At 44.8% G+C, this 17980-nt stretch overlaps 1 protein-coding gene across 3 annotated transcripts in view; it reads left to right on the top strand.

The window, feature by feature from the left end:
- Positions 1 to 17980, top strand: part of XRRA1 (X-ray radiation resistance associated 1) — a 55655-nt gene that overhangs the window by 21680 nt on the left and 15995 nt on the right. For 2 of the 3 annotated variants that reach the window (XM_050930355.1, XM_050930363.1), the window contains exons 6-8: positions 7922 to 8019; positions 9173 to 9306; positions 16123 to 16227. The exons of the other annotated variant lie outside the window; for it this stretch is intronic. In XM_050930355.1, the coding sequence (XP_050786312.1) occupies positions 7922 to 8019; positions 9173 to 9306; positions 16123 to 16227 (337 nt within the window). The remainder of the gene's footprint in view (positions 1 to 7921; positions 8020 to 9172; positions 9307 to 16122; positions 16228 to 17980) is intronic. 3 annotated transcript variants of the gene reach the window in all.

Here is a 17980-nt window from a genome sequence, read left to right on the forward strand (position 1 = left end):
TTGTTTAGGGTGCCCAAACTCCTGCTCTTTATTGTTTAAAGGGGCTAGCAGTGAGCTTCCATGTCGGCCAGTGTTTTGTTTCAGCTTGTTTTGCTCAAGACTGGGAAGTGATGCTGAAAATTAACATTGATCGTTTTACAAAAAGAAGCTGTGGATAGCTCAAGAGGTAACAAATAGGATACAGGGTCTTTCACTTTGACTGCCGCCCAGGTTAATAATGACTAAAAGCTGTTACTGTCTGATGGATGTTCACTGGCCTTTCTATGAAGTGGCTTTGATGGCCTCAGTCCAGTTCCTAATGGACATGGTTACACACCATGGAGGTGGGGAGGGATAGCTCAATGGTTTGAGCATTGGCCTGCAAAACACAGGGTTGTGAATTCAATCCTTGAGGGGGCCATTTGGGAACTGGGGTAAAAATCTGGGGATTGGTCCTGCTTTGAGCAGGGGGTTGGACTAGATGACATCCTGAGGTCCCTTCCAACCCTATGATTCTATATATGATTAAACAGCCACTAGAAGTGGTACTGAGACCAGACAATGAATGGCAATGGAGACTGAACTCCTAGAGGTGGTAGGTCCCTCTAGGGAAGGCTTGAGGTATGGTGTGGCTTTCACTGTTGTCAAGGTTCCTCCCCCACTCTGAACTTTAGGGTACAGATGTGGGGACCTGCATGGACACTTCTAAACTTAATTACCAGCTGCTTAGATCTGGTAACACTGCCACCATCCAGAAATTTCAGTGTCTGGAACACTTCCTGTCCCCGCAAAACCTTCCCCTCCCTGGGCAGCTTTGAGAGGCTTTTTTCACCAAGTTCCTGGTGAACACCGATCCAACCCCTTGGCTCTTAACACAAGGAGAATTTAACCATCCCCCCGCTCCTTTCCCCCACCAATTCCTGGTGAGTCCAGATCCAATCCCCTTGGATCTTAACACAGGGAAAAATCAATCAGGTTCTTAAAAAGAGAGCTTTTAATTAAAGAAAGAAAGGTAAAAATCATCTCTGTAAAATCAGGATGGAAAATACTTTACAGGGTAATCAGATTCATATAGCCCAGAGGAACCCCCTCTAGCCTTAGGTTCAAAGTTACAGCAAACAGAGGTAAAATCCTCTCAGCAAAAAGGAACATTTACAAGTTGAGAAAACAAAAATAAGACTAACACGCCTTGCGTGGCTGTTACTTACAAGTTTGAAACATGAGAGACTGATTCAGAAAGATTTGGAGAGCCTGGATTGACGTCTGGTCCCTCTTAGTTCCAAGAGCGAACAACCCCCAAAACAAAGAGCACAAACAAAGACTTCCCTCCACCAAGATTTGAAAGTATCTTGTCCCCCCATTGGTCCTCTGGTCAGGTGTCAGTCAGGTTTACTGAGCTTCTTAACCCTTTACAGGTAAAAGAGACATTAACCCTTAGCTATCTGTTTATGACATGCCCCCCAAATCTCAGACAGTGTGGAACCACACTGGCGGTGATTTCTTCCTAGAACATTAGAATAAACAGATTAATAAAACACATGCACCCTTACATATACTACTAATTATGTAAAACTACAAGATTTTTCACATTTCAAGGACAATTTTTAACCAGTTGATTCTGGGAAACTTTCACGGGAGAGTGCATCAGTTACTTTGTTAGAAGCTTCTGAAATGTGTTGAATTTTGAAATCAAAATCTTGGAGAGCTAAACTCCATCGAAGAAGTTTTTTGTTGTTTCTCTTGGCAGTATGAAGCCACTTTAGCGCAGCATGGTTGGTTTGTAGCTGGAACTGCTATCCTCAAATGTATGAGCGTAGCTTTTCCAGGCATACACAGTGGTGTAGCATTCTTTTTCATTGGTTGACCAGTGGCTTTCCCTCTCAGACAGTTTCTTGCTGAGAAACACGACAGGATGAAATTCTTGATCCGGTCCTTCCTGCATTAAAACTGCTCCTACACCACGCTCAGACGCATCTGTGGTTACTGGGAATGGTTTGTTAAAGTCTGAGGCCCTTAGCACAGGGTCAGTCGTGTGTTGCCTTAAGCTGGTTAAAGGCCTTCTGACACTCATCAGTCCACTTAACTGCATTTGGCTGTGTCTTTCTGGGCAGGTCGGTCAGTGGGGCAGCGATTTGGCTGTAGTTTGGTACAAATCACCTGTAATATCTGGCCAAGCCTAAGAAGGATTGGACCTGTTTCTTTGACTTTGGGACAGGCCACTTTTGGATAGTATCCACCTTGGCCTGTAGGGGATTTATCGTTCCTTGACCCACCTGGTGTCTAAGGTAAGTCACTCTGTTTTGGCCTATTTGACACTTTTTAGCCTTAACAGTTAGTCTTGCCTGCCTGATGCGCTCAAAGACTTTTTCCAGGTGTTCTGCCCATGAATCAGAAGAAATGGCCACATCATCGAGGCAGGCAACTGCAGATTCTCCCAGTCCTGCTACGAGACCATCTACAGGTCTTTGGAAGGTGGCGGGTGCATTTCGCAGCCCGAAAGGAAGCACATTAAATTCATACACCCCTGCATGGGTGATGAAGGCTGACCTTTCTTTGGTGGGTTCATCTAGCGGTATTTGCCAGTACCCCTTGGTTAAGTCTAATGTAGAGATGAACTGGGCACATCCCAGTTTCTCCAATAGCTCATCAGTGCGTGGCATTGGATAGTTTGTCGGGACGAGTTACAGCATTTAGCTTATGGTAGTCCACGCAAAAGCAAAAGTATTTCACCATCTGGTTTGGGAACTAGAATGATTGGAGATGCCCATGCACTGTTAGAGGGGCAGATTATACCCATCTGTAGCATGCTTTGGATCTCCCGTTCTTTAGCAGCTTGGGCATGAGGAGACACCCGGTAGGGTGGGGTTCTAATTGGATGAGCATTACCTGTGTCAATGGAGTGGTATGCCCGTTCGGTCCGCCCTGGGGTGGCTGAGAACATTGGCGCAAAGCTAGTGCACAGCTCCTTGATCTGCTGTCACTGCAGATGACCAAGGGTCGCGGAGAGGTTCACCTCTTCCACGCCACCGTCACTTTTTCCGTCGTAGTAGACACCTTCAGGCCACTCAGCGTCATCTCCTCCCTGGGCTGTAAACTGACAAATCTTTAAGTCTCTGGAATAAAAGGGCTTTAGAGAATTAACATGGTACACTTTAGGGTGGAGGTGGGGAATGCTATGAGATAGTTGACAGCTCCCAGGCGCTCTTGGACCGTGAATGGCCCTTCCCATGATGCTTCCATCTTATGGGCCTGTAGCGCCTTTAAGACCATAACCTGGTCCCCTACTTTGAAGGAACACTCTTTGGTATGTTTGTTATACCAGGCCTTTTGCTTTTCCTGAGCATCCTTTAGGTTTTCCTTAGCAAGGGCTAAAGAGTGTTGGAGGGTGCTTTGTAGGTTGCTCACAAAGTCTAGAATGTTAGTTCCTGAAGAAGGCGTAAACCCCTCCCATTGCTGCTTCACCAACTGTAATGACCCCTTAACCTCATGGCCATACACAAGTTCGAATGGTGAAAACCCCAAACAGGGATATGGTATAGCCCTGTAGGCAAAAAGCAACTGCTGCAACACTAGGTCCCAATCATTGGAGTGTTCATTTACGAATTTACGTATCATGGCCCCCAAAGTTCCATTAAACCTCTCCACCAGGCCATTGGTTTGATGGTGGTAAGGGGTGGCAACCAAGTGATTCACCCCATGAGCTTCCCACAGATTTTTCATGGTTCCTGCCAGGAAATTAGTTCCTGAATCTGTAAGGATGTCGGAGGGCCAACCTACCCTGGGAAAAATGTCTGCTAAGGCCTGGCACACAGTTTTAGCCCTGGTGTTGCTTAGAGCTACCGCTTCCGGCCATTGGGTAGCAAAGTCCATGAAAGTCAGTATGTACTGCTTTTCTCTGGGGATCTTTTCTGGGAAAGGACCCAGAATATCTACAGCTACTCGCTGAAATGGGATCTCAATTATGAGGAGTGGCTGGAGAGGGGTCTTGACCTGGTCTTGGGGCTTTCCCACTCGTTGGCACACCTCACAAGACTGGTCATAATTAGCAACGTCCTTGCCCATTCCCTCCAGTGGAAGGACTTCCCCAAATGGTCTTTGGTTCTATTCACCCCAGAATGGCCACTGGAATGATCATGAGCTAGGCTCAAGAGCTTTACCCGGTATTTAGTTGGAACTACCAACTGTCTTTGAGGACACCAGTCTTCCTGGTGTCCACCAGAAAGAGTCTCCTTGTATAAAAGTCCTTGTTCTACAACAAACCGAGATCAGTTGGAAGAACTGAGAGGCAGTTGGGTGCTCCGTGCTGCCACCCAAGCTTTCTGAAGGCTGTCATCTGCTTCCTGCTCAGCCTGGAACTGTTTCCTTGATGCTGGAGACATCAGCTCCTCCGTAGACTGTGGACTTGGGCTTGGTTCCTGTGGAAGCAATGTAGATGATGAGGTTGTTTTTGTTGATTGTGAACCGCTCTCCACTGGTGCACTATGGGATATTTCAGGCTCTGGCTGAGCTTCTTGGGTAGGGTTGTCTGCTGCTTCAGCCAGGTCAGGCCGGCTGGCTCCCTCTGGCATTGGAGTTGTAGATGGGTTTGCAAGCGCTGGAGTCAGTGCTGGCAACGGTTCTGGTGCCTGTTGCTTTTCCAGTTCCGGTTCTGGGACTGGATGCACTATGGCTGTTGCAGTCGTTGGCAGGGGATTCGGTTCCACCACCTCTGTCTGGGTCTCTGGTAACACAGACGGGGCCCTTGTGGACGGCTCAGGAACAGGGATGTGTGTGGAAGTTTGCTTGGCCTGGCTGCGTGTGACCATTCCCACCCTCTTGGCCAGCTTCACATAGTTGGCCAAGTCTTCCCCCAGTAGCATGGGGATGGGATAATTGTCATAGACTGCAAAAGTCCACATTCCTGACCAGTCCTTGTACTGGACAGGCAATTCAGCTGTAGGCAAGTTTACAGATTTTGACATGAATGGGTGAATTGTCACTTGGGTCTCTTGGTTGATGAATTTGGGGTCCACGAAGGATTGGTGGATAGCTGACACTTGTGCCCTCGTGTCTCTCCATGCGATAACCTTCTTTCTGCCCACTCTTAAGGTTTCCCTTCGCTCCGAGGGTATTTGAGAGGCATCTGTGCCTGGGGATCATTGGTGTGATTGTGGTGTAATGAACTGTAATCGGTTGGGGTTCTTGGGGCAGTGGGCCTTTATATGTTCCAGTTCATTACATTTAAAACATCGCCCAGCTGACTGGTCATTGAGTCGAGGTGGGCTGCTGGAGACTGGTGAGGTGGGACAATAGGGTGTCTGTGGCTTTCCTTGGGTTGTAGGTGGGGTCTTGGGTTGCCCCCGGTGATAGGGTTTATTTTTGGTTTGCCCCCTGTGATATTCGCTCCCCTTGCTAGTAGTTTTTTTCTATTCTGCCACTTTCACCCATCTGGCTCCAATCTCCCCTGCCTCCGTTACAGTTTTGAGCTTCCCATCTAGGATGTACCTTTCTATTTCCTCAGGTACACCCTCTAAGAACTGCTCCATTTGCATTAGTAAGGACAGCTCTTCCAGAGAGTTAGCACTTGCTCCTGATATCCAGGCATCCCAATTCTTTCCAAGGTGGTAGGCGTGTTGGGTAAATGACACATCTGGCTTCCACCTTAGGGCTCTGAACCGCCGACGGGCATGCTCAGGTGTTAGCCCCATTCTGATTCTGGCCTTGGTTTGAAAAAGATTATAATTGTTCATGTTCTCCTTAGGCATTTCAGCCGCCACCTCTGCTAAGGGTCCACTGAGCTGTGGCCTCAGCTCTATCATGTACTGGTCTGTAGGAATGCTGTACCCAATGCAGGTCCTTCTGAAATTTTCTAAGAAGGCCTCAGTATCATCACCTACCTGCCTTGTAGGTGGGGAATTTTCTGGGATGGAAAGCCGTACCTGGAGAAGGGTTGTTAGGGTTGGCTGGTACATCCTGCTTAGCCCTTGCTAATTCCAGGGCCTGCTGGTGGGCCTCCCTCTGGATCTCCATAGCCCTCCGGTGGTCAGCCTCTTTGGCTTTCTCTTCTCTTTCTCTTTTTCCTTCTCCTCCATCTCTTTTTGTTTCATCTCCATAGCTCTCTTGTGGGCCGCTTCTTCCCTGACTATTTCTGCATTAATTTCTAATTGTTTTAGTTCCATCCATCTCTTATGTTTGTTGTCTTTCTCTGTTGCTTGCAGCCTAGCCAGCTCTAGTTTGTTAGTTGCTCCACTGGTACTCATTTTCCTGCTTCCTTGTGCTGGCCACACCCCTCTGCATTTCACTGAAACTGTGATGCACTCAGCTCAGGGCTGCTTGGTTAACAGAGACTTTCTAACTAGCTATACCCGAGAGGTAGAAAGAAAGAAAACAATTCAGCTTGTAAATTCCTTTTGCTGGCTGCTTGCTCACAGCTTGAAGCCTCCTCTTAACAAAGACCCTTGTTAAAAAAACTGAACACCTCTGCCTTCAGGCTGCTTTCTAAGCAGCTAGAAAGGAGAAAAATCCTACTGGTTTTTGGTTCCTAAAAAAATCCCACACCGCTGCTCACCATGTCAAGGTTCCTCCCCCACTCTGAACTTTAGGGTACAGATGTGGGGACCTGCATGGACACGTCTAAGCTTAATTACTAGCTGCTTAGATCTGGTAACACTGCCACCATCCAGAAATTTCAGTGTCTGGAACACTTCCTGTCCCCCCAAAACCTTCTCCTCCATGGGCAGCCTTGAGAGACTTTTTTTACCAAGTTCCTGATGAACATTGATCCAACCCCTTGGCTCTTAACACAAGGAGAATTTAACCATCCCCCCGCTCCTTTCCCCCACCAATTCCTGCTGAGTCCAGATCCAATCCCCTTGGATCTTAAAACAGGGAAAAATCAATCAGGTTCTTAAAAAGAGAGCTTTTAATTAAAGAAAGAAAGGTAAAAATCATCTCTGTAAAATCAGGGTGGAAAATACTTTACAGGGTAATCAGGTTCATATAGCCCAGAGGAACCCTCTTTAGCCTTAGGTTCAAAGTTACAGCAAACAGGTTAAATCCTCTCAGCAAAAAGGAACATTTACAAGTTGAGAAAACAAAAACAAGACTAACACGCCTTGCCTGGCTGTTACTTACAAGTTTGAAACATGAGAGACTGATTCAGAAAGATTTGGAGAGCCTGGATTGACATCTGGTCCCTCTTAGTCCCAAGAGCGAACAACCCCCAAAACAAAGAGCACAAACAAAGACTTCCCTCCACCAAGATCTGAAAGTATCTTGTCCCTCCATTGGTCCTCTGGTCAGGTGTCAGCCAGGTTTACTGAGCTTCTTAACTCTTTACAGGTAAAAGAGGCATTAACCCTTAACTATCTGTTTATGACAACTGCCAGTACCCATGATGCACCTGATGTTTCTATAAACAGGGGACTTTGGTTTCCAGGGTTGTCAAGCAGGATTCTGTGTTTGGTGTCTCCTTGTGGTTCCCTCATGTTGTACCTCTGACACCCCATCCGTGTTTGTTCATTTTTTTGTCCCCCATATTCAGTTAAGCCCTAAGTGCTGCCCCGTCACTCATCTGAGGGGGTGGGCCTTCTATTGCTGCGTGGGTTCTGCCCACGTCTCAGGATTTAGAGGCCAGTGCTTTTCACCAACACTAAATTCACTTATAAGAGATTTTGAAGGCAGCATGACAGAGTTAGCTGTCCATTTTCCGCTGACTTTCAGTGAGAGCTGGGCCCCTCACTCTGTTAGGTCTCTTTTTCTTTTTTTTCAAAGGCTAGAATTTCAAAACAAAACCATATAAATGGTCATTAGAAATAAAATCTGATTTGTTTTTCTCTCCTAGAAAAACATGGTCCTACCCTCTCCTGCCAGCTGGGCACCTTGGCTGGTTCCACAGCAAGATGTCAATTGTTCTTTCAGCACAAATTTCTCATACGACTTTTTTCTCTTTTTATTCATTTAGAAGCATTTCGTAAGTTTTCTGGGCTAAGGGAGCTAGAACTTTCCTTGAATGGACTAAGAAATCTTAAAATCAGCGCTGGAGACTTTCTGCACTTGGAAGTAAGATCAGAGGGAAGGTGGAAACCAAACTCATCTTCTACCCTCCCACATTTAGAGTTGTCATAGCAAGGTGTAACATTACTCAATGTTTGTTATTAACATTATTTAACAGGGTATTTAGATTTCACTGTGGATATTGTAAAGGAAACCTGAGCAAAATGGTGAAGATGGGGGCAGAAAATACAATGAGGAATTCAATAAGGAGATTTTTATCTCCACCTTGGGCACAGATGTGATTCACGTACTCCATTGGTGACAAGAGAGAATGTACCTATAGGCTGGTTGTTACTCAGTATTTCACATGGGATACCTATGTTGGAGATCAGTGGGATGAGACGGTGATGCCTTCAGAATTGCTTTTATTCCCAGGCTGGCTATATTTGGGCATCTTTTATTCAGATACTGTGAATAATGATCATTGAAAAGATTTTTCTGATACTTTTATGGGAAAAGGTCATTTTTAGATACAATTTTTCAGTGTCTAACTAAAGCCGCACACGTACATTCTTTAGAGTTGTTCTTCTAAACCAAGTATGTTCGTGATTAGAGGAAGGAGCACGGTATAGTGTTTAGAGCACAGGACTGGGAGCAAGGAGACTAGGTTTTATTCCTGGCCCTGTCAGAGGTATACTGTGTGACCTTGGGCGAGTCAAGGAACCGCTCTGTGCCTCAGTTTCCCAATCCCCCGAGACCGCTTCCGTTTGCAAGCCAAGCTAGGCTTAAACTTCACACACTCAGAATCATTTTGAAAGTGCTTTGAGAAGGGGAAGGTGCATCAGAAGTGCAAGGAATTATCAAAATATTTCTACTAATAGTGACTCAAAAACTCTTCTGTCACAAAATCTTCCTTTTTCAGTCACTTCCCTGACAATTTCTATTTGCTTGCTCGCACCTGAACTGTTGTCACAGGTATCAGATGCATCTGAGCAACGGCTCAATGCTGAGCTCTTCCTGCATGGCTGAGCATCCCCCACCCCAACTGAAGTCAGTGGAAATTAAGTGTCACCATCGCCTCATAGGATCGGGCCTCACTGAATATTACTTATTATTATTTATTAATATCCTGTATATCTAGGAAACCATAAATAGTTCCGGCAGAGGCCAATGTGTTTGTTTTTTGCTACATTGGGAATTTCTTTTACATTTCCCCTAGATACTGGATCTTTCGTATAACAATTTGTCTTCTGAGGATGTTCGGACATTGGGAGTTTTGTCTCAACTTAAGGTTCTTCACCTAACGGCCAATGGACTTAGATCTCTTCCTTCTGACCTGGCAGTCTCAGAGAAGTAAGTCCAGAAAGAGGGAGAATCGTGAAGCGTTAGTCATTTGATCTGAATAAAAAGACAGACTCTCTGTGCATTATCAGTCTTTCTGAAATGTAACCATGGCACTGTGCTGTTTAAAAGACATGCTGTTGTGGGTAAGGTGAGGATCATGTAGCAGGTTACGTTAACATGACTGTTGGACGGCTGTTGTCATGGCTGCCAGGCCAAGGATTGAGCTTGTCTCGACAGTGATCACTTCTTACCTTGAAAACTGAAACCTGTTTTTTTTATTTCTGGGTAAAAGAAAATCCATTGGTGAAAGAGCCTCCTGGCTGATGGCAGAGTGAGTGTGACCCCCCTGTCCTCCCAGGAAATATGGAGTTGGCCAGCAGGTTAGATTTCAAAAGCACACAGGTTTATCATGGAAAATCCAGCTCAGTCAGTTAGCTGAGGAAGAGCTGTGGGAGCTGCAGACTTCTCTCTGTCGGTCAGCTCTGAAATGGAGCTCCACTGGCAACGGATGCCCATGAGACCAAATATTCCCCTCCCCCTCCCATGCAGGGTGACCAGATGTCCCAATTTTATAGGGAAAGTCTCACTATTCAGTAATTTTTTAATATAGGTGCCTATTACCCTCCACTCCCTGTCCTGATCTTTCACACTTGCCATCTAGTCACCCTATTCCCATGGGTGACTGGGCAGGACAGAGCCCCCCTTACTAAAGGCTTGCACACAGGGTGCTGAACACTCTGCATACAGTTCAGGAAAGCACTTAAGCATGTGCTTAGCTATAAGCGTGTGATCAGTCTCATTGACTCCAGCTCCATGGGGACCATGGCACCACCTGTCCCGTGATCAGGGTGGCAGAAGAACCTCCTATCCACCTCAACATCCAGGAGTTGGGGTTTTTTTTTAACAGCTGCCTCCCCTAGAAATCTAGGCCCTGCTCCATCCCTCTCCCCTACCACTTCATGCCCAGCTGTTGTCTCATGTCCCAGAGCAGAGGCAGAGGGCCAATCCGGGAACCTTTGTATTGCAGAATCTTATCTGTGCACGCCAAGAGCTCCTCCTGTGTCAGCTCCTTCCTCTGTAACTTAAAGGGCCCAACCCTCCAAACTGTTGGGTGTCTCCTGGGAAGTTCCGAGCACTTAAACTCCCATTGAAGTCAAAGGTCCTCCCCACCTCTTAAGAGGAGCCTGTCAGCTGTATGTCTGGGGTTTGAATCCAGCCCAGGTTGGTAATCACCCCAAGTTGTTACCATCTGGCTGTTTGGTTGCTGGCAGATAGCCTAGTGGATAGAGCACTGGAGTGGGACTTGGGAGACCTTGGTTCTGGTCCCACCTCTGCTGCTGAGTGACATTGGGGCAGGTCACATCCTCTTTCTGTGCCTCAGTTCCCCCTCTGTTAAATGGGGATAATGATACTGACCTCCTTTGTAAAGTGCTTTGGGATGTACTGATGGTAAGTGCTAGGTGTTCTTACGTGTGAAATGGATTGGTGATGTCATTCCAGTCTGGAGTGGTCAGAGGAGTCTTCTCCATAACTGGCAATAATTGCCCCTGTGAACAATTCCCCCCTCATCCCTGAGCGCCCCGTTGTGGCTGGGCACCCTGATGCTGTGATTACCATCCCACTTAACCTCTTGAGCCCCTTCGGACTCTACAACAGGCTCAATAAACCCCTCCTTGGGACTGGTTTGTTACCAAACCATAGTGCAAACAATCTGTAAGAAAACTCCCAAAACAGGGACTATTTATCATCCCCAGTCCTTAAATTCCCACAGCATCTGGGACATCAATGTAGCATATACCACACTCTGGCATCTTCCATCACATCCATGTTCTTCTTTGGTCCTCTCCTGTCCTTTTGCCTGGAGTTACTGCAGCCCTTCCAGATGGAGCGTAGCTCTGCTTTTCCCAGCAGGCCCTTCCCCAGCCTCCCTGCTGGAAGTTCATCCTCACCAAGGGATCATCCATCATTCCCTTAGTTCCATTAACCTCTCATCTCAGAAAGGCTATCAGCTGGGCCCTTCCACTGCTCCCCTGGCCCTCAGCCCTCTCTGGTTCCAATGTGTAAGCCCCCCTGATACTCCCTTGCCTTCAGCTCTATCTAGCCCTTTGCCCCAACTTGGAAGTCAGCAGGCAACTCCTTCTGCTGCTGCCTTGAGCCTTCTCCAGTTTTGGGACATCAGCCGGCAAACCACTCACCTACTTACCCGCCTGCTCAGAACTTCCTCCAGCCTCCTCCAGGGGCCTTCTCCCCCTCTGTTCATGGCTTCCAAGGCCAGAACGGATCATTGGGATCTAGTCTGACCTCCTTGATAACACAGGCCACAGAGCTTCCCCACAATAATTCCTAGAGCAGAGCTTTTAGAAAAACATCCAGTCTCGATCTAAAAATTGCCAGTGATGGAGAATCCACCACAACCCTTGGTAAATTGTTCCAATTACCCTCCCTGTTAAAAAATGTACACCTTATTTCCAGTCTGAATTTATCTAGCTTCAACTTCCAGCCATTGGAGCATGTTATACCTTTCTCTGCTAGATTGGAGAGCCCATTAGTAAATATTTGTTTCCCATGTAGGTAATCAAGTCACCCCTTAACCTTCTCTTTATTCATCTACATAGACTGAGATCTTTGAGTCACAGTTTTCTATTCCTTTAATAATTCTCATGGCTCTTCTTTGAACCCTCTCCAATCTATGAGCATCCTTCTTGAATTGTGGTCACCAGAACTGGACACAGTATTCCAGCAGCAGTCGCACCAGTGCCAAATACAGAGGTAAAGTAACCTCTCTGCTCCTACTCAAGATTCCCCTGTTTATGCATCCCAGGATCATATTAGCTCTTTTGGCTACAATGTCACATTGGGAGCTCATGCTTAGCTTATTATCCACCATGCCCCCAAATCTTTTTTAGAGTCTCTGCTTCCCAGGATAGAGTCCCCCATTGTGTAAGCATGGCCTACATTCTTTGTTCCTGGTTGTATACATTACATTTAGCCGTATTAAAATGCATGTTTGCTTGCGCCCAGTTGACAAAGAGATCAGATTATGATGAATCAGTGACCTGTCTCTTCATTATTTACCAGTCCCTGAATTTTTGTGTCCTCTGCAAACTTTCATCAGTGAGGATTTTATATTTTCTTCCAGGTCATCAATAACAGTGTTCAATAGCATGGGGCCTAGAACCAATTTGTGTGGGACTCCACTGGACACACACTCGCTCGATGACAATGGCCTGTTTACGAACACATTTTGAGACCTATCAGCCAGTTTGTAATCCATTTAATGTGGTGCCATATTAATTGTATACGGTTCTAGTTTTTAAATCAAAATGGTGTGTGGTACCAAGTCAAAAGCCGTATGGAAGTCTAAGAATATTACATCAGCACCATTAGCTTTATCAACCTAACTTGTCTCATAGACTCATAGACTCTAGGACTGGAAGGGACCTCGAGAGGTCATCGAGTCCAGTCCCCTGCCCTCATGGCAGGACCAAATACTGTCTAGACCATCCCTAATAGACATTTATCTAACCTACTCTTAAATATCTCCAGAGATGGAGATTCCACAACTTCCCTAGGCAATCTATTCCAGTGTTTAACTACCCTGACAGTTAGGAACTTTTTCCTAATGTCCAACCTAAATCTTCCTTACTGCAGTTTAAGCCCATTGCTTCTTGTTCTATCATTGGAGGCTAAGGTGAACAAGTTTTCTTCCTCCTCCTGATGACACCCTTTTAGATACCTGAAAACTGCTATTATGTCCCCTCTCAGTCTTCTCTTTTCCAAACTAAACAAACCCAATTCCTTCAGCCTTCCTTCATAGATCATGTTCTCAAGACCTTTAATCATTCTTGTTGCTCTTCTCTGGACTCTCTCCAATTTCTCCACATCTTTCTTGAAATGCAGTGCCCAGAACTGGACACAATACTCCAGTTGAGGCCTAATCAGCGCAGAGTAAAGCGGAAGAATGACTTCTCGTGTCTTGTTTACAACACACCTGTTAATGCATCCCAGAATCATGTTTGCTTTTTTTGCAATAGTATCACACTGTTGACTCATATTAAGCTTGTGGTCTACTATGACCCCTAGATCTCTTTCTGCCATACTCCTTCCTAGACAGTCTCTTCCCATTCTGTATGTGTGAAACTGATTGTTCCTTCCTAAGTGGAGCACTTTGCATTTATCTTTATTGAACTTCATCCTGTTTACCTCAGACCATTTCTCCAATTTGTCCAGATCATTTTGAATTTTGACCCTGTCCTCCAAAGCAGTTGCAATCCCTCCCAGTTTGGTATCGTCCGCAAACTTAATAAGCGTACTTTCTATGCCAACATCTAAATCGTTGATGTAGATATTGAACAGAACCGGTCCCAAAACAGACCCCTGCGGAACCCCACTTGTTATACTTTTCCAGCAGGATTGGGAGCCATTAACAACTACTCTCTGAGTATGGTTATCCAGCCAGTTATGCACCCACCTTATAGTAGCCCCATCTAAATTGTACTTTCCTAGTTTATCTATAAGAATATCATGCGAGACCGTATCAAATGCCTTACTAAAGTCTAGTTTTTAGAAGCTAAGACATTTAACAATTTTCTGTTTAAATAGGAATTTATGATAAACTACATAAAGGCCTAAACTTGCTACAATCTATTCATATCATGTAAATAAATGTAAATAAATGTAACAAACGTACTGAGCACACCTCATAAACTTAGACTAAAAAGTTAGTCTGCTGTTTGATAGACTCAATCAGGTGGAAAACTAACTTTTTAGGTAAAGCGTTATAAATATGGCACAATATTCTATACTGCTTTAAGTATCACAATCATTTTCAGCCTTTACAAAGGAGCGATCGTTGAGACTTCTTTTTTCTACATGTCAGTATTTTCCTCTTTCTGTGTGTGTATATGTGTGTACACAGAAAGTCTTTTACCTAGTTACTTTTAGTTTCCAAATTCTATCTAGTAGAAATACTTCTATTTTAATATTTGTAGTCTATTCATTAGTCATCCAACATTGTTCAGAATGTAGCTTCTAATGTAGATTTCAATAATTGGGAAGTGTGGGGAAAAATATGATAGATTTATTCAACTACTAACCCTCTGCCCCTAACCTTGAAAAATGCAGTTTTTGTGCATATTTGAAATTGAGTTTCAAATTTCATCCAAACGAAGCTTGATACAAGTGAGAAGTGAATTATTATCTAGTAAATAAGAAAGATATCATTCACCATTTTCTAGCACACTTTTGCCAACTCTCATGATGTCTCACTTAAAGCCCAGGGCTCTTGGAGAGAGGTGATTATATGAGAATCTCAGCTTTCATCTGAAAAGCTAAGAAGTTGCTAGTCCTCCTGGTTGCAGAGAATGAAAATGGAACCCCAGTGAAAGCTCAAAACCCAGAACTCAATCTGTATTTTATTTTTAAAATCTCTTGATTTTTAAGATAATCTTGTGATTGGGGGGGTGGGGGGGCTGACTCATTATTTTTGAATGTTTGGGGTTGGCAATACTACTGACAATAAAAAAGTGGAGACATTCCAAATGTAAATAAATGTTATGTTGAGCTGTAGGATTGCTTAAAGAGTATGTACAGTCGTAGTGTATCCTGCTCGTTAGCAAAAGAAAAGTACAATATGTTTGCAAAGGTTATATTTAGCTGTAAGTAATCAAATTAACATATTATAATGGTTATCACAACCAGTGAGATTGAACTTTTTCCTTGGGAAAATACCTAAACGTACACATGGAAAACATAATTAAAATCAGTTGTTTAAATCCAGGGTTTCTGCCTGCTGATTTAAACTGTGATTGAAACCAGTGGTTGAAATCAATCCGTCCTGCTGACCCCCCTCTTGCCCCGGAGGGGGTCCCTGAGGTCGGGGGCGAGGCACATTAGTGGGTGGTGAGAGGGAAGCGTGCCTTGCTGCAGTGCATGCTGTACCTGTTTGGTGGAGAGGTAGTCATGTCACTGTCCAGAACAAGGAAAAGCAAAGAATAAATATGTAAAAATGAAGGGCTGGATTTAAAGAGCAAACACACGGGGAGAACTTCATGTAACAGACCATAATGATTTAGATTCCGATCCCCCTAGGCCTTCGTTCATGTGAGTGAGGTCTACCCACAGGAGCAGTGCCATTGAAATCAGTGGGACTGCTCTCCTGGTGAGGGTGACTCCGACGAAGGCCTAATTGTTAGGGGTACCAAGCACCACCAACTCCCATTGACCTCAGAGGTGTCATGGGAGTTAGGGTGATCAGCGCCTCCCAGGATCAGGCCTTCAGTCCTTGCTCAGACAGCACTCCCATTGAAGTCAGTGATCCTGACTATGGGAATTTGACTGAGTATGGCCCTTAGGCCCAATCCTGCTGCTTTCATGCCAATGTCAAAACTCCCATTGTCTTCTATTGGAGCAGGATCTGCTTCTTAAGGACTGTTGCCAATAACATGCTTAGAACCGTCTTTAACATCGCTTAACCATGCCAGAAATGTACTTAACACCTCTAAATCATGCCAGTAACATGCTTAGAACTACCTATAACATATGTAACCCATGCCAGAAACGTGCTTCATGCACCTAAATGCCAGGAACATGCTTAGAACCACCTAATCTTGCCCATAACATACTTGAACAGCTATTAATAATTTATTAACCCTTTACAAACCATTTAAAAATGGAGTCTTAATGGAGCCTGTAATGTGTAAAGACCAAGGCTCATGTCTCTGGTTGAACCAGTGAAGATCTGTTTCTTGCACAGCATTGAAAAATGGGTTTTTGACTTCTCTCCACCTGTTTGATTTATTAATGAGATCCCTTTTGTACTTGCAGTGACAACCCAAGTTGTTTAAAGTTTCCATCTCTAGAAGTCTTATTGCTGGATGACAATTATCTTTCTCACCCGAGCGTCTTTGTAAGCCTGGCTAATCTCCGCAGGTAAAGAAACCATCATGCCGCAAATGCTTCTGACTTCTTTTGGCACACTGCCCATCTCTGCTCGCTGCCCTTAGCAACACATTGAAATTTAAAAAAAAAAAAAAAAGTCTTTGTAACTCATTTAGGGTATTTTCCTTTCCACTTTGTTTAATCTTGGGAACTGTAGGTCAATGAAAACAGCCGCACAGTGACAATGTCCCCCTGGCTGCCCTACAATAAATGGGTGGGACGTAATTCAGAATCATGCCAAGTGCTTTTGCTCATGTCCCAAAGCTCAGAAATGAGGGATTGGAGCAGATTGCTCTTCTCGTTTTCCTTCCGTGGATTTAACTGCCTCAGATGGGCCCAGTAGGTTATTTCAGTCTAGCTGAGTTACGGAAGCCAGTGGGAAAAGTCCCTTTGATGTATTATCAGTATTAGCTATTCATACAGCCCACTGGTGGTGTGCACTGCATTTTAGAGGCATCTGAGTCGAGGAGATCAGTCAGTGCAGAATCAGGCCCCAAGCCCTTGCCAAGAGGGGGCCACCTGCTGCAGTAGAATCGTGAACACAGCGGTGTGGTCTTTACACATGCTGTGTGTTCTAGAACAACAGGATTTGAGAAGGTTTTGAAGGGGGAGGGGGCTTGTAGGGGGCATGCAGCGGAGCAGGAGGGAAAGCTTGGAGGGAGGAGGAGAGCTGAGTGAAATTTTTCCACAGAAACTTTTTTTTCAATGAAAAAAACAGATTTGGGACACAAATTTGTGTCCATTTTGCCAAATTGTTTCAATCGTAACCAACCAAAGTAAACTCCAAAAGAAATGGAAACGTTTTGCTTTGACATTTTAAAGATGAAACATTTTGATTTTTTGCTTCAAAATGACTTTTTGTTTCTAACTTTCCTTTAGTTCTGTTTTGTTTTGTTTTTTAAATCAAACCCCTCAAACCATGGTCAAGATTGAAAGGCTTGGTTTGGAAGTGTTTGAAATGAAATGTTCTGTTAGACCCGAAGCAGTTTTTTCCCCCCTAACTTTTTTATTTGCTGCACATTTGAAAAAATGTTTTTGGTTCAACCCGAAATAATTGTTTTCAATTTTTCGGAATTGCCATCAACCTGAAAACTCTCCCAGCTCCAGTGAGGAGTACGTGAACAAGCCAAGGGGAGTTGGCAGAAGAGCATTTTCTAATAATACCCTGCACTTCTGTCACACTGAATGACCTGAAAGCCCTTGGCAAACATTCACAAGTAAGACACCACAGCGCCCCGGGAGTTGGCTAAGCATTGTTATCCCCATTTTACAGGAAGGGAAATTGAGTCACAAAGCAGTGAAGTGTCTCATGCAAGATCACTCAGGCAGTCAGCGGCAGAGTTGAGACTAGAATATAGCCACTGTCAGTAGACGGGATACCGGGCAGACCCAGTATGGCCGTTCTTATGTTCTCCTCTGATTCCTATTGCTGACAATCACTAGATTGAATTCAGACCAAACCACCACCTCCAGACCAGTTCCAAAATGCTTGCAAAAAAATACAAAGAGATGCTCCATACGTTATTGTTCTTTCTCAGTGCAGACATTCCTGGGGTAGACTTCATATTGTCTGTGAAGTGCTGACAAGAGGAGGATGGCCAGATTGGGTTGGGACATGGGATTAGGTATCAGGAGCCCTTGATTTTATTTCTGTTTCTTCAACAAATTTTCTTTGTGACCCTGAACAGTTCAGTTAATCTCTCTGGGCCTCAGCTTCCCCCTCTGTCAGTTGGGGATATCAGGC

The sequence above is a fragment of the Gopherus flavomarginatus genome, chromosome 1 (assembly GCF_025201925.1).
Source record: "Gopherus flavomarginatus isolate rGopFla2 chromosome 1, rGopFla2.mat.asm, whole genome shotgun sequence".
NCBI classification, from domain to species: Eukaryota; Metazoa; Chordata; order Testudines; family Testudinidae; genus Gopherus; species Gopherus flavomarginatus.